This window comes from Myxocyprinus asiaticus, chromosome 37 (assembly GCF_019703515.2).
Source record: "Myxocyprinus asiaticus isolate MX2 ecotype Aquarium Trade chromosome 37, UBuf_Myxa_2, whole genome shotgun sequence".
In the NCBI taxonomy this organism is placed as follows: domain Eukaryota; kingdom Metazoa; phylum Chordata; class Actinopteri; order Cypriniformes; family Catostomidae; genus Myxocyprinus; species Myxocyprinus asiaticus.
This window is the reverse complement of record NC_059380.1, coordinates 4,732,950-4,757,039: the sequence shown is the minus strand read 5'-3', so window position 1 is coordinate 4,757,039 and position 24,090 is coordinate 4,732,950. Positions and strand designations below refer to the sequence as shown.

At 36.4% G+C, this 24,090-nt stretch overlaps 1 protein-coding gene across 2 annotated transcripts in view; it reads right to left on the bottom strand.

Annotated features, from left to right (window-relative positions):
- Positions 1–18,497, bottom strand: part of LOC127427593 (immunoglobulin superfamily member 21-like) — a 335,959-nt gene extending 317,462 nt beyond the window's left edge. For both annotated transcript variants that reach the window (XM_051675268.1, XM_051675269.1), the window contains exon 1: positions 18,121–18,497. In XM_051675268.1, coding sequence (XP_051531228.1) covers positions 18,121–18,259 — 139 coding nt within the window. In that variant the 5' untranslated portion in view covers positions 18,260–18,497. The remainder of the gene's footprint in view (positions 1–18,120) is intronic.
- Between the last annotated feature and the right edge of the window lie 5,593 nt (positions 18,498–24,090).

Genomic DNA, 24,090 nt, shown 5'->3' with positions numbered 1-24,090 from the left:
CTCTGTAAAAACTTTTTTCCCTTGCAAATTTTCCAATAATTTAATCAGTGGATGTTATTTGTTTATGTTTGTTTGTAATGTTAAGAGAGACTGTAATGAATTAGCAAACTTGGAGCACTTTCCCTTTGGGACATTTGTTTTTGTCCTTAGTACTTTAGTTTAGCATTTTTATGGAATTGTGAAAGATCTTTAAGTTAATAAAAAAATCCGTTTTTATTGCAGAAGATTTGTTTGAATTTTTTTTTAACATGAGTTATTATCACTGTATGTACACCGTTAACTAACAGAAAAGTTCCATTTTTATTGCTGTAGGTATAATATTGACAAAAATTTTATTTTCTTTGTGGGTAACAAGGAAAATGGTAAAGAACATTGAGAATGGTTTCCCCAGATTCATATGGCATGGCAAAATACCTAGACTAGCAATTAAAACCTTACAGTTACAGAAAGAAAAGGAGGGACAGGCATTGCTTAACATATTATGCCTGTATAATTAATGACCGGATTAGGGCATATTTAAAAGAGGAGGTAGATCCCCCAGATGCATGGTGCTGTGCTCCAGCATCCCTGCTAGGATTGGTTAACAACTGTGGGGATAAGATTCCAACCCATATTAGGAATAATTTAGTTATTTCTCACACATTCAGAACACTGCAAGAATTATCGAAAATAACTGTTAGAAAGGGAATTTCCTCTACACTCACGCCTTTAATAGGTAACATAACATTTCCCCGGGGTTTGACATTTGGTATTTTTCATGAGTGGTTTAAAAGAGGAATACGGACTGTTGGAGACTTGTATTCAGACAATGTTCCTATGTCCTTTATACAAATTAGAGACAAATATTACATCCCACAGAATCACTTTTTTGGTTATTTACAAGTTTGTCTATTGCGACGGAACAGTGTGGACTCCGGTAGACAGGTGTTTCCTTTAGTTTACCGGGAAAAAGGGTCATACTTCATATTTTTATAGGTCAGTCCTTACTTGGACTAATCATAGTATATGTCATGTTAAGAGAATGTGGGAGAGAGACCTGGGCTTGGTAATTGAGGAAAGTGATTGGGTTAAATGTCTTTCTGTAGTCTATACAACATTTTGTTGTAGTAGATTTATAGAAACACTGTTTAGGATATTACATAGACAACATAGAACTCCACATATTCTTAATAAGATGGACCCCTCAAACTCATCTTTGTGCTCAAAATGCAAAGCCGATGTAAAAACATATATTCATTATTTTTGGAATTTTTCCCTGTTTGTTAGATTTTGGGCCAAATCCAAATAGGAGCCAGGTCTTTATCTTCTGAGCTTAATATCTGGGTAGAAAGAATTGAACCTTTATAATATGAAATTGTTTTATAAACTGTTTTTATCACGAAAGTGTATCTTGTTTAACTGGATCAGTGAAAAACCAACAGCAATTACACAATGGTATAGAGATCATTAAAGTTTCTTTTTTTCTGTTTTTTTAAGTTTCTGTTTTTTTGTATACTGTATATTTGTATATATTGGCTAATTTGTTATTGTTGTTATGTTTATGTGTAAGTAATGTAAAAAATGGAATAATAATAAAAACATAATTTTGATTAATTGGTTATCGGCCTTTCCCAACACCTTAGTTATCGGTATCTGCAAAATCCACTATCGGCCGACCTCTAATTACATCATCAACTGATTAATGTCCTTGCATTACAAAACATGCACCAAAATAAACAAGGTATGCATAGACAAGTCAATTCTGAAAACTTTGCAGTTTGTTTGGCCTATTACAGTAAACTGGCTTTTGATCATTACAGGAATCTGGACCAGTGAATGACCCAGTCTAATCACTCTTCAAGCCAAAATGGATGAGCAATAACTGCACTGACTATAGAACAAAACAGATTTAATGATAAAGGCCAGCATAATGTGAACAAAACATGCACAAAAGCTAAATCCAGAACGATTTTCTTCTTCTACATTTGGACAGTCATTTGCAGTCCATTGCTTTAACTGTAAAGAGATGGAAACACTGAAAATATTCAATAGAAACTGCAATTTGCAGGATTGCTTTGTGTTTGCACTGTTGTCACTCTAACAACCTAAAAAGATTCGGGGGCATTTAGAGTCATCACGGATGTGTCCTCACAAAACTGAGATGTGAAGCAATTTGGATAGCAGAATTCACACAAAATCTAGCAAGAACTGGCTGTTGAAGAGGAAGATGGAGGAAGATGCACTGTGCATTAACTGATAAATTGTAACATATTTAGATAAGGGCTGTTGATTTAACTTGTTAATTAAGTGTGATTAATTTTAAACGCAATTAATCATGCCTCAAACCCATATGGAAACTCAGTAACAAGAAATGTTCCTACGATCGGAGCAATTTAACCTTGATGTACCACCTTAATGTTTTAGAGAAACAGTAGGGGGCAGTCAGTATGACTCCAGCTGTATAGGCAACACGCCTCATCAAACAAACGAGCAGGCAGAGCAGCCTACCACTTAAGTCTTTTCCGCTCAATGACAGCTGAACCAAGCACAACACAATTGAAAGATCTTGAGTTTTTCAAAGTTTTAAACTATGTTTAACTTGACACAGCGTCCTTAAAACACAAAGATTATGACTTGAGATGATCAAAGCTACTGTGATGCAAAGCAACCAAAGTGAGACGCACTAAAAGCATCAGTTTGACGTATGATTACCAACAATTACAAATAGTGCAGACGGAAGTAGGCCAATAATAGAGTTATGTTTAATGATATGGAAATAAAACAAACACTACTGTGACTTTTAAAGCCACTTCTTGTATTGCCTAAATGCTTTACTTGTCTGCTGCCACAATATATGTACAGGGGCGGACTGGCCATCGGGAGAACTGGGAATTTTCCCTGTGGGCCGGCCGTGATTATGCAGAATGGGCCACAAAACGATATGTCGAAGGGGCCAAATTCCCCCCAACAACTTTTGGACCAATTTCTATGTAAAATCCCGGGCCGATTTCTCTTCCCAGTCCACCCCTGTATATGTATATGATGTAATGTATGTGAATCATCTGAGTTATAATATATATTTTATATTTAGAATTATTGTAATTATAATATACAAAATTACCTTTATTTGGGGGCATTTTTTAGTAAATATTATTTGTAGCATGAGAATCAGATAAACGGGCCATTTTGCCCACTTTTGTGGTAAAATGACCCCCTATCTGAGGTAAGAAGCCTCCTTGGGCAAACTTACATCAGTTGTCTGTTTTTTACAGAATGTATTAAATACATATGTATAATTTCTAATAATTTATTATTATTATTAATTGAAAAAAATTTAATTAATGCAAAACGCTAAATTAAATATTATATTTCAAATTATTCACCTCATCAATTTAAACTATAATATTGAAAATATTACATATTTTAAAACAAGGAAGGGATGTCACAATAGCAACAATGACTACAACTTCAGACTGATTTATTTATAAGTTATGATGAACCATTCCAGTGGAATAAATCTCACAAATCTTGATGTTCACATGGAAAGTCAAAATTAAGTGATAGAGCATAGCCATTTAATAAATGTGCAGAAATGAGATTTAGTGAAATCTATGGGCAAGAAGAAAATTAAAGATGGGATGTCTTACCCCAGGGGGTGTCTTGCCCCGTCTTCCTCTACAAAGAGCAGACAGATGTCCATTTAAAGATATGAACTACATATCATCCATAAGAGAAAAAAGATCCATACCATAATGATCCATACCTCCTTTTTTTCTTGTCTAATCATTTTATGTAAGCAGTAATTGGGGCATCATGCCAGTGGCCAACGATTGGTGGAGAGAAAGACTGGCATATTACTCTTTCCTGCCAATATCTATTCTCACTTTCTCTGACTCAAGCCCAGCTGTCACAGGCAGACAGAAACAGCACAAAGGCTAGCCTCAGATCAGCTCACGGATCACAGCCCTTAAATTTCTAACTAATACTGCTGTCGCAATGCTGCTCTAGCTCAACCTTACCATTCGATAAAGATGATCTGTCAATGCAAAGCTATAGTTTCTTACGGTTCCATATGTGGCAACTGTGTAATGTATCTGAAGGGGAATAGTTAATAGAACAGGGACGGGTAACGATGGTCGACTAGTCGTCCAACAACAAGTCGTCAACATAGTCTCATAACAACTTGTAATAATTTGTGTGAGATGGCGAAATTGTAAGATATCATGCTCTTACAAAAAGGTATGGCTTTTATTCCCATAGAGATCAACCAGAATTTCAAATCAATACAATCAAATTACAGCTAGCCTCCAACCAAACACTTTATTTTAAGAAAGGAAATGTCTGTGAACAAATTTGGTAACTCATTCCATATTTACTTATATGAACGAGATTTAATTCGTCTCGATCCAAACCCTGATGGTTTCTTTGTTCCGTGGTACACAAAAGTTTCCTATTAAAATCATGGTTAGGTTTAAGGTTAGTCTAGGGGTTGCGCTTTATGGTTAGGGGTTAAACTTAGGAAAAACTGCAATACAATTTTTTGATGGTTTGTTTATTTTTCCCTATGGGAGTAAAAGTTGTACTGTTTTGTACGAGCCAACTCTTATGGCAACAGGTTGGACAAGTCAGCTGAAGTAGACAAGTTTATCGATTTTTTTTTTTTTTTCTTTTTCTGATTTCAAGAATGGATCACTTTTTATACATTTGTTAATTATGTTTAACAAAATATTTTTTGAAACAATTGCCAGAATGTACAGTTGAAATCAGAAGTTTACATACACTTAGGTTGAAGTCATTGAAACAAATTTTTTAACCACTCCACAGATTTCATATTAGCAAACTATAGTTTTGGCAAGTCGTTTAGGACATCTACTTTGTGCATCACATGAGTAATTTTTCCAACAGTTGTTTACAGACAGATTGTTTCACTTTTAATTGACTATAACAATTTAAAAGCCATTTATTCCATTTTGAGAAAAAAACAAAAAACATTTTGACTAAAATATCATGCTTAATATTTTTCTTTCACAGTATAATTGAGTCTTTATACATTTAAATGCACATCTGCCTTTATATTTTAGGAAGGGGGTCCATTGAAAGGGCATTGTCATTTTTCGGGTGTCCTTGGCATTAAAACGTATGAAAACTGCCATCACAGACAGCATCTTCATGACACTATGTTCATCTGCTCTCAAGAGGTTCTTGAAGGTTTCGTGGCCTCCTGATCTACGACCCTGGATTCATGGCACAGAAGTTGAAGGTGTATATATGATATATATGATTACTGAATTAACCTTGAAGTGAGGGAAGAATGCTACTGCATTTATCTACAAGAACACATGGTGGCCTCTCCTGTTTCACGATTCTCATCAGAACAGGCTTTGTTCCCTGCACACTGACCCCAGACCCCACTCCCAATTGTTAAGATGAATGGTAATTCTTTGGCTCGTGTTCACCACTTCTTTAACTTTCAAGCACTGTGCTAACAGCTGTGTGTTTGCCTGACCCTATCAAGATATATTCTCATCTATTCACTCTTTTTTTCCATAGCAAAGGAGAAAGATTTTCCAAAATGTCAAGATAATAAGTTCCAGGAACTACAGTCTAAGTGGTCTTGAAGTTCTCAGACACTGGATAATACATTTCAGTATGGTTTGAATGACCTTCACTACAACAAGGATACAAGAAAATCCTGGAAAGGCTCAAAAGACCTCTCCATGTGTTTGTGCCAACACTGGTAGAGGTCGACCGTTAGTGGATTTTGCCGATACGATAACTAAGGTGGTAAAAAAGGCAGATAACTGATTAATCGAACAATAGTTTTTAAAATTTATTTATACAATTTCCAAAATGAATGAAATCCCAGATGCAGTTTATTGTGCAACCAAAATGAAGGAAAAAATGAAGATTTGAAGCATAACGCAGGACTGTGAACAAGCCCGAAATACATTTTCTTACTTCAGGACTCTTATTTTGAAAGGATGGAGACTTGACTCTGTTACTATATTCTTTACTTAATAATTTACCAATTTAAGCTTTTTATAGACTATATATTCACTAGATTAAGGACTGTGTGTGTATATACAGTATAATAGGGATGTCCCGCTACCGATACTGGTATCGGAATTGGGTTGGATACTGTGCTCACATACTCCTATTTGTGCTTGTAAAAATGTGTGAAGCTGTCGTCACAAATCGGCTTCACTCGGTATCTCGCCAAAATAAAAGTTCCATTAAAAGGGATAAAAATACGAAAGAAATATATCACTACTGTATAGTTTTGTGATATTCACTATAATAATAATAATAATAATAATAATAATAATAATAATAATAATAAAATAATAAATGTATTATATTTAAGCACTACCTAACATCTATGATGCTTGTGCAGCACTTTATTTGACAAAATGTGGTATATTGATGATCTGTATAAAAGCTCTTCATACGATAAAAATAATCCAATGTTATGCTAAATATTACTGGTAATAACTCTATTTTCATTTGATTAAAGTTTTATTGAATTAATTTATTTAGACACCATCCGATGATAAAATGTAATTAAACTGCTAAATATGGAATTTGTGAAAACATTTTGTAAAAAATAAATAAACGGATTTCATAGGGCCATACATGTTAACATGCAGATATGCTTCTGTTCATGAAAAATAATCTTCCCCTTAAATTTGCAAAAATAATTCATATTGACAGACAGCCTTTACATCTTGTTTTTAATTTGAGTTACAGTTGCTGAAACCAATAAAGTCAGCAGGTCAGCTCTCTTGGTATTGTTTATAGTGATTATTTTTATAAAGATTTTTCTTTATTTTTTCTGTGAAATTTTATACAGTATTGTAATTTCACAGTGTTATATTTGAAAACTGCAACATAAAAAAATAAAAAAAATAAAAATAATAAAGAAAACAGGTATTGGCATCTGTATCAATGCCATGTCAGGAGAGCAATTTCTATTTTAATGCCTTCATTTTAATTTAAAACACTTGGGTTATCTAATCAAAATAACTGAATTTGCATTGAAGTGAGGATAAGAATATTGCCTGTCAGTGATTGCTTTTATTTCACCTCTAGATGGCGCTGTAAACTGTAGAATCCTCCAGCACCCGCCACAGAAGATTAATAAAAGAAAAACTATTGGCAACTATCCGCATTGATGTTGCCGATAACTGATAGTTCCAAAAAGCAACTATCAGTATGATTAATCAATAAAACTGATATATCGGTCTACCTCTAAACACTGGTCCAGTTCTGAAAGAACAGCAAATTATAAAGGACTTCCATGCATGGAGACCAGAAGCATGATTATTTGAGGTTCGTCACCTCCTGGGATTGAAAATTCATCGGTGAGTGATTAAAATCAATATATAGCACAATAACCTTGTGAAATTGATGCAAAACCTCCTTTTACACATTAATAAGCGCATAGAGACAACTATAAGGATATTCTAACGCAAGTCATTTGGGCGAGTCTCTCAAAAATTAGCTTGTGGTGTTGGGGGCGTGGCCCTGCGACGTCTGTGGAGAGCGAGTTAGGGAGAGGAAGAGCGGTATGGATTGACACCTGCGGGAAATTATCTCTAACAGCTGTTTTGTGTTGCAGTGAGAGCTGGAGAGGGATAAAATGGCAGTCCAGACCTCCGGAGCGGAGAGAGACGCACGCAGCTGTGTTGATCTGTGTGTTCAATTGTTGTGCTGAAAAGCAAACTGTTTTGTGTTACACCGAAAAGTGGAAAAAAATAAAGACTTACGTTGTACAGTTTACCTGGCCCTCGCTTCCTCCTTGACAGAGAGAGCTAGTGATCTGTCACATAGCTCTGTGTGAAAAACAACAACAGTATGGTGGCACAAGCAAGTGAATTGACAAAAATAATCCTGTAGACACACAAAATGAGTGATGTCAGAACTGAGCAAATGAGCAAACTGGACAAAGCAAGGGGTATAGCAGAGCCATGGGCATTTAATGTAAGAGGTGTGAAACAGTCCAAGCAAACTAACAAGTGTGCGGCATCCAGGATCTGTGGCTGGGGAAATGCATGGGTCACTGGGCCTGGGAACCACATGGCTACATGTGGAATTTAATGGAGGGTGTGAATGTTTGTATAAGGATGCCACTGGCACCAAAGACAGGAGAGTGATGCATCGAATCGCCCAATGCCACTAGTCCTTTATTCTGTGTATAAACTCAGTGTTATATCTGTGGTTGTATGGTATCATTTGGGGTTTGATAGAAATTGTGTCTCAACTGGTTTTGCTTCTGGACCCATATTTTAAATTGGAAATAAAGTGGTGACCCAGCACTTGGGATGGGAATTGTAATGTGTATCTTTAAAAACACATTGTCATATCAACAACCAACCATCCAGTGATCACTCTGATTTAAGTCTCACAAGCCTTAAATACTATACACATAAAAGAACCAGCTGATAAGAGTCATTCATCCAGGAGGTAGCGCTGTCTGTTTTGCAGTGTAGATTTTAAAGAACCAAGTCATTTATTCGGGAATCGGGATACACTGGTTATGCCACATGTTTTGTGCTGTAGATTCAAAAGAGCCGACTCATAAGAGTCATTTGTTCGGGAATCGGACCACACTTTTAAGGGTGTATGTTTCACACTGTTGATTCAAAAGAACTGACTCATAAGTAGGGCTGCAACTAACGATTATTTTGATAATCGATTAATCTAATGAATATTAGAACAATTATTCGGCGATTATTGCAATGATTAATCATTAGCTCTTAACCGATTATTCAGCTTGTGCCCCGACTTAAAAGGTTGTATTAAACGTGCTTATTAACAATAAAGAGGACAAAATCATCTTTTAAAAAACCTCTAAATGACATTCACTGAATATTAATATAATACTAATATTTTCATATGTTTTTATTAAGTTTAATCCAGTAAAGAAATTCACTGCAAAGAAAATCCTATCGTTATCAAGTGTTTTTGTCTTGTTCAATTTAAAATTGTCTAAAAATCCTTAAAACAAGATACATTTACTTGAGAAGCAACATATAAGATATTCAGACTTGCTTTAAGAGAATGTATCTTAAATATACTGTAAGTGTATTTTTTCACTTGGTTATACTTCGGCAAGTGCAGTAAATACAAAATATACTTATATTCAAGATCTATTCTCTAAAAGAAAGTCTAAATATCTTATATGCTGCTTCTCAGGTGAATGCATCTTTTTTTAAAGGATTTTTAGATATTTTAAAATATTTGTATTTTTAATATTATATTCAACATTCTCAGATAACATTTTTTTCTTCTGCATTATAGCTGCTAACGTTTTAGATATTTATATTGGAAAACAAGCCAAAACAAAAATAAATCAAAAACGTATTTTGTTGCAGTGTATAGTGGGGCGAAGACTTCCCTCTCTCACCTTTCTGTTCACTTCAGTCCACCTTTAACAACAAAAAAAAAAAAACAAAAAAAAAAACCTCTCTCTTATTAATAAAGCTTCACGATAAGAAATGCACAATGACATATATTATGATTCAATAAGTCGCAAGCCATCACATTATAATCTAGCTGCATTAAGCGTGCACGCTCGAGGGATGAGCGTTCCCGCGACAGAGTGTTCATCAGACGGGTGCAGTTTCAATCTCTCCCCCTCAGATCGAGACATTTGCGCAATTCACAGAACAGGTGCTGACCGCACAGAGAAATGCCAGTTTCAGAGTTTGTAGTTATTTACATGATCTGCTTCCTTATTATTTGAACTTTAATAAAGCTATAACGCATTAAATATAACAGCATTTAAGATGTAACGCCGGGGTGTTTCCTTTAAAGAGCTCCGGCTCCGCTTATTCCACAACGCGAGTGCTTCTGTATTTACTTATTTTGTATTTTTGTATAATTCCCTCATACTTTGCGATCACCTGAAGCTGTGAAAGTTTAGAGTGCGTTTGGACTGTGATCTGTGTAATGCTTCCTCTCCTCAGTCAGAAGCGAGCTGCAGTGCTGCTCTCACGCGTCATCATTAGAGTTTAATGTGATCTCATGTTAAATGAGATCAAACGACTTTTTGACACTCAAAATTTTTGTGGACAATTTTTTTATTGTCGACGTTGTCGATAATGTTGACTAATCGTTTCAGCCCTACTTATAAGAGTCATTCATTTAGGAATCGGACTATACTGTTCAAGCTGTTTGTCTCGCGCTGCTGATTCAAAAGAATCGGCTCATCCGAGTCATTTGTTTGGGAATCGATCTACACTGATTGCGCAGTACGTTTCACGCTGCTGATTCAAAAGCAATGCTGCAGTGCAGCTGAATGGAAGTGCAGGATTCAGGAAATACTGTCAATCAGAGTATTCAAAAGGCTAATTTATACTTACTGAGCGAACAAGCTAGAAATTATGAAATGATGATGAAATGCAGTGACATTTATGTTCTGCCAGTGTGCTCGTTTGGTGATATTTCTCCTGTTTGCGCAAATCTCTGAAATTCTTGACCTAGGAGAACTCAGCTGGTCAAAGAGCATTGATGATTTGTTAAAACGTGCCAGCTGAGGAGTTGTTACCTAGGTTACTGTTGTTAAAATGGATAACTTTCAAGCCCATCTCTCAGAGATTGTGTGGAAGTATACTTTTTTACATGATTCGCAACACAAACTCTACAAAGACAGCGTGGCCAAGACAAATGAGCAGAGCAAGATTGGAGTTTTTAAAAGTGGAAGGGGCCGTGACAAGTTTAATAAAGCAAAGAAGCAACACAGCGCTAAAAGCGGCGGTCCACGGAGAGAAAAACCTGCATTATTGGCTTTACTTGTGGCTGGAAGAGTACGTTAAACACGTGACACTGCCCTAAATAAACTAATTTTAAAATGACCCTGCGCTTAAGTATAAATGCCAGCTTTGTCTGCCAAGGGTGCATTTTTTCACCCAAGAGAAAAATGTTCGGTTTCTTCCAAAGCATAAACCAGGTTTAACATGGTGTCCCGTCCGCATCGGTGGAACAATGCACGTTCAAAACAATTAACGAGATCGAAAGTCATAAAAATTATTTCCATCAGCAATGTGCATAATTCAAAATTATTAACATGAAATAGGCTGAATAGAAAAATACATTTTTTTTTTTTGTAAAAGCATAAACAACAGCTGAAGTGTGAATTACCAGCTTAATGCATAAACACTGAGCTAAATATCATATTAGTATATTAGTCATATTATCAGGTGACAGATGCATTTGCACTAAACTATCATAGAGTTTGATTGTACGCAAGGCCTTTGACATCAACAACACAAGATATGGAAGCATCTCCTCCCTTTTAAAAGTTGATAAGCCTATATATTTTGCAAGATTATATGGTTAGTTGCATTTTAGTATCTGCATTTAGCATTGTGTTTTCCTGCTGTCTGCGACCCATCAGAACAGACCCGTGATTCATTTTTGGGTCTATTTCTGATCTAAAGTCCTTTGTAATAAGTCCTGCAGCGAGATAAACATGAATATGGAAAATATTAAATAATTCGGCTAATGTGATGTCACAATCAAACCAGTACGTCCATCAAACACAACACATCCTGACTTGTTGTCATGTCTCTGTCATGACAAGAGGCCCTTCATAGATGACTGAGCTAAAAAAGATCCACATCCCATGCATTAGAGACTCAGTGATGAACACAAAGAAGGTGGGTGAATAGCTTTAGATTGCTCTTACTCTCTGCAATTGTCATTCAAGGCATTTAATTTTTCTCAACTACTTATCCATTCAGTGTGAGAGAACAGGCAACGGCACTACCCCTAAAACAACCTGTGGAGGACACCAGCGTAGGCGATTCACAGAAACATGAAATGTAAACAAAGGGCAGTAAACATGTTTTTGGGAGAAATTCTAAAAATGTGAAAGATTTTAATCTCTCTTCACATTTGAAATTCAAAGATGCCTCATTCTGATTTGAATAAAATGTGATTGCAATGTAAGTTTCACTGGGGTGTCCTCTTCCACAAATGACCTTGTAGAACCAGAGGCCACTAGATGAATTAATTCCAAATTAATCTGCCTGTAGTACTGTAGTTTCACAACATATATCCAGGAATTGACAATAGCTTTGTCTGCAAACAAAAACTAGGTGATCAATTTTCAGCACAGGGCTGCCAAATCCAAAGCACAGCACATAACCATATAATCATTTAATTTCTTCTTACCAAAACAAAGCAAATTTCCATGTCAAAGGACAACCTGCTCATTAATCAGAGTAGTTTTCACAGGTGCGCAGATAAACGCAGATAAACACTACTTTTATTTCAGATTCACTGTGCTGATGGCAACAAAGCCAAAATGAATCACTTTAACTATTGGGTATGAGCTTAAAAGGTTTATTGTCTTGTTTGTTGTCAGCAACGAAGACAATTTAAAGGTATTGTGGAACCCCTGTCCCAAATCTCCCCTTTTCTGCATCCATTATAAACACAGACACACATCTAAAAATACTGTATATGCCGTATTGACACTATATTTCCTTATTTTCCAAAGTAACCTCATATAAAGGTAAACAAACACTTTTACAAGCACCACAGCATTGCATTTTATTCAGTTTATGCTATGTGCCACTTACTGAAGCCATTAAAGCTTAATACACAATACAGCTGCCTTCTTATACCAGTAAATTATAGTATACAGCATGCAGAAAACATTCGCTTAGTATGACAAGGCACATGGGAACACAGGTACTATGCTACAAAGCGTAAACATTCAGATGGATTATGTGTTTCGTGTTTCATTTGCAGTAAAAAAAGGGCTGGAGCCTTATGGTGCCTGATTTTGGAAACCTTGAGCTCTGTCACCTTTCCAGTGCCTGCACCCTTGAGCAACATGTAGAGCTGAGGCTGGAGAATCAGAGAAGCTTTAGTGGGCTTCAAAACGGGGTACCCTTTAAATAAACCCAATTCAGACTAATTACTCACAAGTGCCATCTCCCATCAGGCATTGTTGCATCCATTCATATTTTAACCTTCTCCTGTGATGCTACTGATAACCAGCAAGATACAGGTTTTGGTCTCATGGGAACCAGGAAGTACTAGTGTTCACATAATCAATGGTGAGTGTTATTCGGAGGTTGCATTTTTGCTCTAAAATTAAATTTTTACTCCACTGAGGGTTAGGTTGGGTAGGGTTGGGTTTTGAGTTCATCATTTACAACAAAAATACAACTCGCATTTTGCGTCAGCTGTAATAAATTATATCCCCATTAAAATGCGATATGCAATAAAAGTAGATTTGATAAACAGTATATTTGCCCTGTGTAAATAACAATATATAGGAACTGTATCTAAAATAAATAAGGGGTAATAAATAAATACTAATACAACAGGCTAGAAAAATAGACATTTATTAATTTTAATATCCTATATATATTTTGAATGTGTTGAAACTTGACACCGGGCGACACACCCTGAAAACTGCACCATTAGATCGGTTTCATGCTGAAGAGACGCTTAAAAGTCAGGTTTTTTCTCTCTCATAAATGTAAATGAGTGTACATGTCAACATCATACTGTATGTCGAAAGGATTTAAGTCTGTCACGCAAAACATGAGCTCATTGATGTCATTAAATGAGTCTGCTTTTTTATTCCATCCGTTACTCCTGGTTGGAGGCTTCCATAAATATTTAGTTTATACGTAGGGTTAAGTCCTACGTAAGATTAATGGTGCAATGCTCAAATATTTAGTAGTGTGTAAATTGTGACTTAATGCCCATTTACACCACAACTAGGCTAAGTTGTAACTTACGTATAGCTGGTGCAACCGGCCCCTGCTATCCATAACCCCATCAGAAGACTGACTTTATCCAACTCTGGCTAAGAGAGATCAGTGCGAGAATATATATATATATATATATATATATATATATATATTTGTTTCCATGTTTCCTCATCAAAAGACATTATCAAAATTAAGTCTATGTAGCATATATTTGTAATTGCACACTCACATTACATGCTCATTTGTAGAAATGAGCATGCAATAGCTAAACATTCAAATAAGATGATTCAGATGAATCTCCTCAATGCAAATTAATCAAGACAATCAAGTTGAGCCGAGAGGTTTTGGACTATTAGTACAAGGTGAACTTATTTGTCTTCCTTTGAATACATCATTTTAAAGTATTAACTTTCTATTTGGTGACAAAGAAACTCCTGAAGGTCACATTTATGTCTCCTAAAGGAGGCAGGAAATCAAAGGGTGATTATTGGAGATAAAAGCTAGAATTGCCAACACCAGTCTCTGCTACAGCCAGTGCAATTGATCATGATGGATCTGCTGAGGAAGAACTCTCTTAAGAGGAGGAAATGGAGGAATCCACAGGGGGGGTTGAATGGCTCAGCCTGCACTACCATGAGTTCTGGAGGGGTGTGGAGGGCTATACTGTGGGTCACACCTATAGTGCTGTTGGAGTTAAAGGCCATCAGATGGAACACCATCTCCAAATGAGCAACAGTTCTAGAAGATTTTTCCAAAGTCTGTGGGAGTAGTTGTGTCAGAAGGGCACCACAGCTCCTTGATGAAAGATCAAGTTAATTTTCTCAAGAAAAAAAATGCTGTCTTTAACTATCAGAAATGGAGGTTGTTTACTTGGATTGATCTTTTGGTTCTTCTGGGTAATTGAATGTCAATGTTCAGCCTACTGGTTCTAGGCAGTGTCTGCTGAAGGAGATCATGCTAAACACTTTCCATAAAAGAAAATACTCCTAACAGTTTCCTAACATCATAGTTTTCTAAGTGTGTGGTTCTGGAGTGTTTTCCGAAAATCATCGTTTTCAGTGCCATTCCATGAGAGCAGTAAATGAGGCAAAATTAATGCATTTTCAAACGAAACTGCATTAGTGTGGACGTGGCCTTAGAGGAATAGAAAGTTCTGTAATCATTTACTCATCCTGCTTTTATAAAATACTTATGAATTTTTTTTTTTTTTTTTTTTTCATGGAACACAAAGTTAGACAGAATATTAGAGACTGAAAGTCACCATTCACTTCAGTGTTATGGGAAAGGGTAGTGTAAATTTTTAATGATTTTTTAATGAATCAGCTGAAAAGATTAGCTAAAATGGGTTTAAGCTCAGGTTAGCAGTTTGAATCAGAGTCACTTTCTCAACAAATCATACAGTGAATAATCTGTCAGTGAGTTTACAACTGACTATTGGATTACCGGGATACCGCACATTTGTTCCATGCAATCGCTGATGATCTATCTACTCTTGATGAATTACTGCTCATTTTTTACACATATGTGAAATGTATTTTCATTTACTGTAAATGTTAAATGTAAATAAAGTTCACTTTTTAGTGTTCATGTTGTAATACATTGTAAATGATTGTAAGTGTGTATATTTAGTTTCACATATCTATATGTGAGATCACAGAGAGCGCAACACGTTTCAAAATAAGAGTCCCCGTTGTTTTCTTGGCTTGTTCAAATTAAAAGTCCTACGTTATGCATCAAAACTATTGGAATTTTGGTAACACAATAAACTGCATCTGGGATTTCATTCAATGTAGACTCTTGTAGCCTCTGTGTCTGGGCTGCCCCGTCACAGTATTTTTAAACACACACACATGCACACGCACACCCACACACACACATATACATTTACAGCACATAATATTGAGCTTTTTTTTTTTTAACTATCGGCTGATCAGCTAGTTATCAGATGTCATTTTTTTTGGGGGGGGGGGGGTTCTATCTTGCCTCTGAACAACCATCTAAATCGAGCAATTCTGTAATTCAGCAACTAAAAACAGCCATTTGGCTCCTAAATGTTTTCATGTAGTCACAATGTGCTTTTTTTTTTTTTAGTCTGGAGCCACTGCTGCCAAACTCCTCCCTCTGAAAATCTCCAGAAACCTCCTCAAATGTCTCCAATTTTTACAAATAGTCACCAAATACGAAAACACACTATATATAGGCCTGTGTGTGTGTGTGTGTGTGTGGGTGGGTGTGTGTGTGTGTGTGTTATAAAAAGCATGTAAAAGCGGCATAAAACTAGTTCACATAAAAAGAGTGGGCCAGTCACAATTTATCAAGGCAGTGAGCTTGGTCCTGTGTAATTTGACACGGGCAGCATCTTTAAAACAGGCTTTACATAAATCTTCAAAGTGGTAAATTGATTGATCCATGTTCAGCAATGTAAAGGGCTAAGGTACATTCAGTTTCAGCAACAGAGGTGATGCAGTTGAGTCCATATGCAACTGCCTCTGATCGGAAAAGGATTTTGCACTTGTCATGTGACTTCTTATCACATAGCATGACTTTGCAAAATTGTCAAATATAGCCAAAATAGCTCCATGTCGCAAAACATCCTTAAAAGTTGCAGCAACCAGGAGAAAGTCACTACATTTGGTGACAAATTCCCCAAATTGGCACCACTGTCTGAAATGCTCAAATTTGCCCGAATTAACCCTCTATGCTGGGAATCACTTTTTATATAGCTTAACAATATATATATATATATATATATATATATATATATATATATATATATATATATATATATATATAAATGGTGCACTAATCAAGTCTGTCTTCAGGTGAGCTGATGCAGTCTAAACTAACTACCTGCTAATTACACGTCAGCATACTTTGCAGAAATTGAGATTGCCAAGCAAAGTGGAAATACTGTCAATCTTTATTTTATTATTGTGATCACAAATTGTTTATGGGTAACATTGTACTCTGTGGGAAGCCAGGCAGCAGGAGGCAAAAAATGGTGTTGGGAAGGAAATTGAAAGATGCCAATGCCATTCAACACAAGAAAATGGTCATCTTTCCATTGTGGCTGTAGAGGGTCCATACCACTGATGGGTACCACTGATGGGTAACGATGATCTCTGCTGAACTTTATGAGACCTGATGGTTGACCAAACAACAAATGAAGCTCTTACCAGTCTGCTTAATGCACAAGTGGCCTGTATGAAAATATGGGACACGCCAACCACCAATGTAGTCCAATATAATGAATGATTGTCTCACTCCTTGAGAACATATTTGCGGGACACGGCTGGAGCTATATCACTGACTCGCTCTTGATGTGAATGCCATCGTGAGTTGTGACTTGTACACTTCCAATCCAGTAAGTACGAAAACAGCTGGGCGAGAGTGACGATGAGCGCCCTAAACGCGCCAGATGTCGCCCTGAGTTTCGAACATGAACGCGTCAATCATCCGCTATAGCGAGAACATCCGAATAGATGCAGCAGAACTGTTAACTCACAGAATTCAAATTCACTACACGTCACGATGCCAATGGTCGCCTATTAATGGCAATTCAACATTAAGGAAAGTGTTTTTTAATTGCACACAGTAAATCTCACGATATGCGTTTTTTTTTTTTTTTTTTTTCGTAAAGTAACAGGCTGTTAAGTACCAACTGTCTTAAACAGTTGACATCGTGATCGTGCAAATCAAATGCATGGAAGGATTTGGGGTGGACGAACATTCAGTAGGGGTCGAATGAGAGGAACATCTGCATGCATGTGAATGACAAGTGAACCATATGAGCCAAGTAAATGTCCATTTGTTATTTATAAATAGAAATGTGTAGGGGAAATAAAAAAAATATACAAAGAAAGAAATGATGCAATGGTTTATTGTCAAAGCTTGTGATTCCATTCATCTCAGAGATCCTACCTTAACCAAACTTAGCATAAAAGTAGCCTAATATGAATGACACATCTGTTGCTATGTGATTTGACTCTGGAATTATTAATATGGTCAGGGTTAAAGTCAACACTATAAACTTATATAAGCTAACTAATACTTCCAGCCTCATTTATTCAGGGAATTTTCAAACGCCCTGCTGTTTTGCAATGCAGCCTATGCAAAATGACATTCAGCCAGTGTCTGTGCCCTTTCTCGGCGCACACTACCCAGTGATGCCCAGCAAAGTACCATGGCTGTGATTCACGCATAAAACGGATACACTTAATCAAAGTGCATATGAAAAGCGTCTATGTGCATACACAGTAGGGAACTAGGTTCATGGTGTAAGCTATCAGTGGAGAATATATGTGCGCAGAATTCGAAAGGCTGTGCAGAATGAGTATTTGTCTCTATATTGCGCACGGGTTAGCGATTAAAAAAACATTGAACAGCACAACACGTAATTACTTACCGACAGCTACTTGCAGTAGATCAGCGCACAAGAGAAAACACAAAGACAAGACGGTCATCTTTCCCATATTTTGCAATAAATCCCAAACTCCATTGGCGTTTACATGCGCTCCGGCATCTCGCCGCGTAATTCCCACCATTCCAAAGGGATGCGATCCCACAAACCGGTCATGATGCTGTCCAAGTGACGGAAGGAAAATTGAAGTTTAAAACAAATGCGCACTTCAGAGGACGCAAAGATGAGATGTGAAGATTGCGCAAAGATTATTAAAAGCGTTGCATTGTGAAATAGTGTCCTCTCGTCGACTTCAACCAGCAATACGGCGGCAGTCGAGGATTAAAAAATAGATATATGGATTTTGATGAAAATATGCGCGCGCTCACTCTCTCTCTCTCTCTCTCTCTCTCTCTCTCTCTCTCTCTCTCTCTCTCTCTCTCTCTCTCTCTCTCTCTCTCTCTCTCTCTCTCTCTCTCTCTCTCTCTCTCTCTGTGTGTGTGTGTGTGTGAGAGAGAGAGAGTGTCTCTCTCTCTCTCTCTCTCTCTCTCTCTTCCCCTCCCTCCAGAAACAGTACGAAAAGAGACACTCCTGATCACTCGTTTTTTATTTCACACAATTTTCCTTAATCCTACCCTGGCTCAAACCCTTCCTCTCTAATTCTGTCCACTAAGCCGATTTATTCCTGCAGGATTTTTCCCCCACACTGAAAAGGTTTTGAACGATCATTATAGGCATATACGTGGTGAGATGCAGCCTTACCCTACATCAGTGTTGGGTGTAATGCATTACTAAGTAAATTATTACTGTAATTAAATTATTTTTTAATTGAAGAAAAAAACTCTTAAGTTTCAGTAATTTAATTACAGTTACTTCTGCTGTAATTGTGTTAAATACTATATGGACTATAGAACAATTCTATTTAAAACAATAGTGAATTTAAAATCGAAATTTAACGTCTAATGTTAAAATGTGTGGTTTCTAATATAATGCAGCCCCCTAAATTCTTTGGCCAGTTCATGAATAATTTATTTGATTTTATTTGTTTTATGTGAAAGAATTAAAAGAACAATTTCATGTCTATCCTTGTATTTTTCATCTGGTCGAGGTTGATGAGGTGTTTAGAAAGTAATTAGTAATAAGTAATGTAATTTCTCTTCAGACAGAGTAATTAGTACAGTAATCTAATTACACTGTAGAAGATGTAATTAGTAGTTAGTAATTAATTAATTACTTTTTTAGAGTATCTTACCCAATACAGCCCTACATTAACTGCATAGGACCTGGAAAGATCAAGTGCTTGAAATGTTCCTTCGTCCATCCGAATGATTTATATATATATATATATATATATATATATATATATATATATATATATATATATATATATATATTTTAATAGACCTCTACTATAAACATGTTTTCAGTTTCTGAGTTCAAAGTCATTGTGATTTTTTTCTGGAGGTTAAAGTAAAAATAAAATAAAAAATAAATACATAAATTGTCTGGAGACAGAAACAATAAATAAATAGTCTCATTCAAAGCTGAAATTCTTGAAATTCTATCCATTGTGTTGTCACGTGTCGAAGAAAAAATAAAAATAAATTTTTCATATCAGAAGATGTCAGATGTTTTGACATTTCTTGAAAAGGAATGTTTTGTTCTGGTCAAATGTAGTAAGTAACCCTAAGAAAACGTCTTTATATTCGCCAATAAAAAATAAAAATAAAAATAAAAAATAACATGATTTATTTGAAATAACTGTGTGTATATATATATATATATATATATATATATATATATATATATATATATACAGGTGCATCTCAATAAATTAGAATGTCGTGGAAAAGTTCATTTATTTCAGTAATTCAACTCAAATTGTGAAACTCGTGTATTAAATAAATTCAGTGCACACAGACTGAAGTAGTTTAAGTCTTTGGTTCTTTTAATTGTGATGATTTTGCTCACATTTAACAAAAACCCACCAATTCACTATCTCAAAAAATTAGAATACATCATAAGACCAATAAAAAAAAAACATTTTTAGTGAATTGTTGGCCTTCTGGAAAGTATGTTCATTTACTGTATATGTACTCAATACTTGGTAGGGGCTCCATTTGCTTTAATTACTGCCTCAATTTGGCGTGGCATGGAGGTGATCAGTTTGTGGCACTGCTGAGGTGGTATGGAAGCCCAGGTTTCTTTGACAGTGGCCTTCAGCTCATCTGCATTTTTTGGTCTCGTTTCTCATTTTCCTCTTGACAATACCCCATAGATTCTCTGTGGGGTTCAGGTCTGGTGAGTTTGCTGGCCAGTCAAGCACACCAACACCATGGTCATTTAACCAACTTTTGGTGCTTTTGGCAGTGTGGGCAGGTGCCAAATCCTGCTGGAAAATGAAATCAGCATCTTTAAAAAGCTGGTCAGCAGAAGGAAGCATGAAGTGCTCCAAAGTTTCTTGGTAAACGGGTGCAGTGACTTTGGTTTTCAAAAAACACAATGGACCAACACCAGCAGATGACACTGCACCCCAAATCATCACAGACTGTGGAAACTTAACACTGGACTTCAAGCAACTTGGGCTATGAGCTTCTCCACCCTTCCTCCAGACTCTAGGACCTTGGTTTCCAAATGAAATACAAAACTTGCTCTCATCTGAAAAGAGGACTTTGGACCACTGGGCAACAGTCCAGTTCTTCTTCTCCTTAGCCCAGGTAAGACGCCTCTGACGTTGTCTGTGGTTCAGGAGTGGCTTAACAAGAGGAATACGACAACTGTAGCCAAATTCCTTGACACGTCTGTGTGTGGTGGCTCTTGCTGCCTTGACCCCAGCCTCAGTCCATTCCTTGTGAATTTCACCCAAATTCTTGAACCGATTTTGCTTGACAATCCTCATAAGGCTGCGGTTCTCTCGGTTGGTTGTGCATCTTTTTCTTCCACATTTTTTCCTTCCACTCAACTTTCTGTTAACGTGCTTGGATACAGCACTCTGTGAACAGCCAGCTTCTTTGGCAATGAATGTTTGTGGCTTACCCTCCTTGTGAAGGGTGTCAATGATTGTCTTCTGGACAACTGTCAGATCAGCAGTCTTCCCCATGATTGTGTAGCCTAGTGAACCAAACTGAGAGACCATTTTGAAGGTTCAGGAAACCTTTGCAGGTGTTTTGCATGCTGATTGGCATGTCACCATATTCTAATTTTTTGAGATAGTGAATTGGTGGGTTTTTGTTAAATGTGAGCCAAAATCATCACAATTAAAAGAACCAAAGACTTAAACTACTTCAGTCTGTGTGCATTGAATTTATTTAATACACGAGTTTCACAATTTGAGTTGAATTACTGAAATAAATGAACTTTTCCATGACATTCTAATTTATTGAGATGCACCTGTATTTACGCATTTCAATTTCATAATAAAATTCCATCAAATTGAACTGTGTAAATATTTATTTATTTATTTTTAATTTTCTTAACAATTACTCTATTTAATATGATGGAATTATATTATTAAATTGAAATGTGTAAATCTTCAAATTATTTTTGAGTGTACTTGATGGTTACACCACTTGACATTTTAAAGTATTAAATATATATTTTTGTTTTGGTAGAAAATGCTGTAAATATGGATTCATATGGACACAAAGATTACATTTCTACGAACTCGGCACATGTTTTAAACTAGATGTTTAAAAGATTTCTTATTTTTATATCTCAGACAACTGTATATAATCGTGGACAACCATAAAACCTTATATTTGTGTATCTGGACTGATTCTGGCAGTTATGAATTGTGTGGTTGACAGCTTCTTTAAACACCATCTCTCTCTCTCTCTCTCTCTCTCTCTCTCTCTCTCTCTCTCTCATATATATATATATATATATTACTGAAATGCAAATGATGCCTCTGACAACACCAACAAGGAAGACGGAAGCAAGGATGAGAATATTACGCAATACTCTGGGGTCAAGACCTCGTTGCAGGCTCTCTGAAATTCAATCAAAAGCACAAATTAGAAAATATATTTCGGAACTTTCCAACATAACCTGCCACAAGTGCTAATTAAAGAGATGTGGGCGAACAAAAACATATCTGAGGTGGTTTATGGTCTTCCGCATGTTGAACTCCTTTGTTTGGAACGCTTTGTATTCAGGATCACCCACACTGCGGGTGAGTTCTGATGCAATACTGTCGGGATGCTCAAAAATATATATCATTACAGTCATTTGTTGTGAGCTGTGAATGTAATGATCATTTGAATGTGTATTTGCTTGTGTATGTGTGGAGAAAACCTAATAAGAGAACTGATAAGAAAATAGGAAAGCTATGCACTTGTACCACAAACACACACACTTACCAACCCTACTGCATATGTATTGGCTGAGCTGTGCCAGGCAGAGCACAGCGTCATCCGGATCCTGCCTGCCCTACTCAGTCCTTCCTTCGGGCACACGTGTGCTTGTGGAGTCATGACAACACACTTAGTAAACCTCTCTGATGATTTATGAGATGGCAGCACTGTGACATAAACAGAGGGGAGAGGAAAGAAGAAACACAACATTGGGCCCCATAAATGACTAAAGACAGTGCGTCTCTAGAGCATGCAAACACTCTGCTAGAGACGAACTGGTCACACTGCCTCTGGTGCAGCAAGACCTGCAATGCTAATGCGTTATCGCACATCTCTAGAGGGCAGTGTCAACAACAATTTATTGAAGCAACACAGCTCAACATGTTTCTGTCCATATGGCTCCATGCCCCCTCCTGAACATAGACAGACCTCTTCCCTCTCCAGAGGCAAGCACACCTTACACAGTTGTCATGGGTGGTCAGATGTCTGTCTCTTTAGTCCTGTAGTTGTTAAGTAGAAGTTAAGACTAAACCGAGGAACTGACGAAAAGGCTCTTGGTTCAATAAACCCTAAATGGTATTTGCATTCTGATTGTTGGACTGACAGACAGCTGGGAAGTGTCTCCCGGACAAAAAGACAGATAGGCAGGTTGAAGAATGAATCCCATTTCCTTCCACTTCCTCTTAGTCAGTTTATTTATTGATCTTTTCTTCTTTTTGATCACTCGCCACTCGCTGCCCTCTCCACTGTCTGAAGTTAACTAGGAATTCAGGGAAAAAAGGGCTGGACAGATTATATTTCTGATTCTCATTGACGTCAGTAAACAGTCTCTGCGTGCAAGATACATTTCAATCAGCTGTCATCCTAAGTGCCTGGAGTTTTTTATCACACTTAGCTAGACGCGCAGTTTATGTTGCAAAACTCACCAAGGAAAAGCTCATATGGCATGCCTATATAAAATATGTTGCTGTCAAAATAAAAATATCATGCATATTTTTCTCTTGTTGCTTTATTTACATTTTCAAATGACATACAGTATTTTTTATTGTTCCTCGTGTGGCTTATGCAAAAGAGACCTACAGTAAACACAGTTGAAATGCATCATGGGTCAGTGACATAACACTCAATGACATCCTTTTTGTCCAGCTCTATGAAATTATAAAAAAAATATATATTACAAATGCAATTCACACATAACAGTTACTCAAATACACCTCTTCTGTGATGAACATGTTTTCAATTACTGAGTTCAAAGCCATTTTGATCATTTTTCTGGGGCTTAAAGTAAAAAATTGTCATGTCATGTAACCCTCCATAGACAGTAATAAATAAATTACAATCAAAGTTTAATTAAAAGCTGAAATTATTGGTGAAAGAGAAGTGTTGGCATGAGTAGTGCAGAATAATCTTTAATTATTATTATTTCTTAAATATATTTATGACATTTATTTAAAAATATGAATATTTCAAAATAGGATTAAAATAGTAAAACTTTTGTCCAATAAGTCAAAGTCATGTGGTGTGACCAACATGTAGGTAGCCATTTTATTGTCATAAAATAGAGACGACCCCTTTAGACCATGGAAAAAAAAAAAAAAAAAACGTTTAAATGTGTATTAAACTA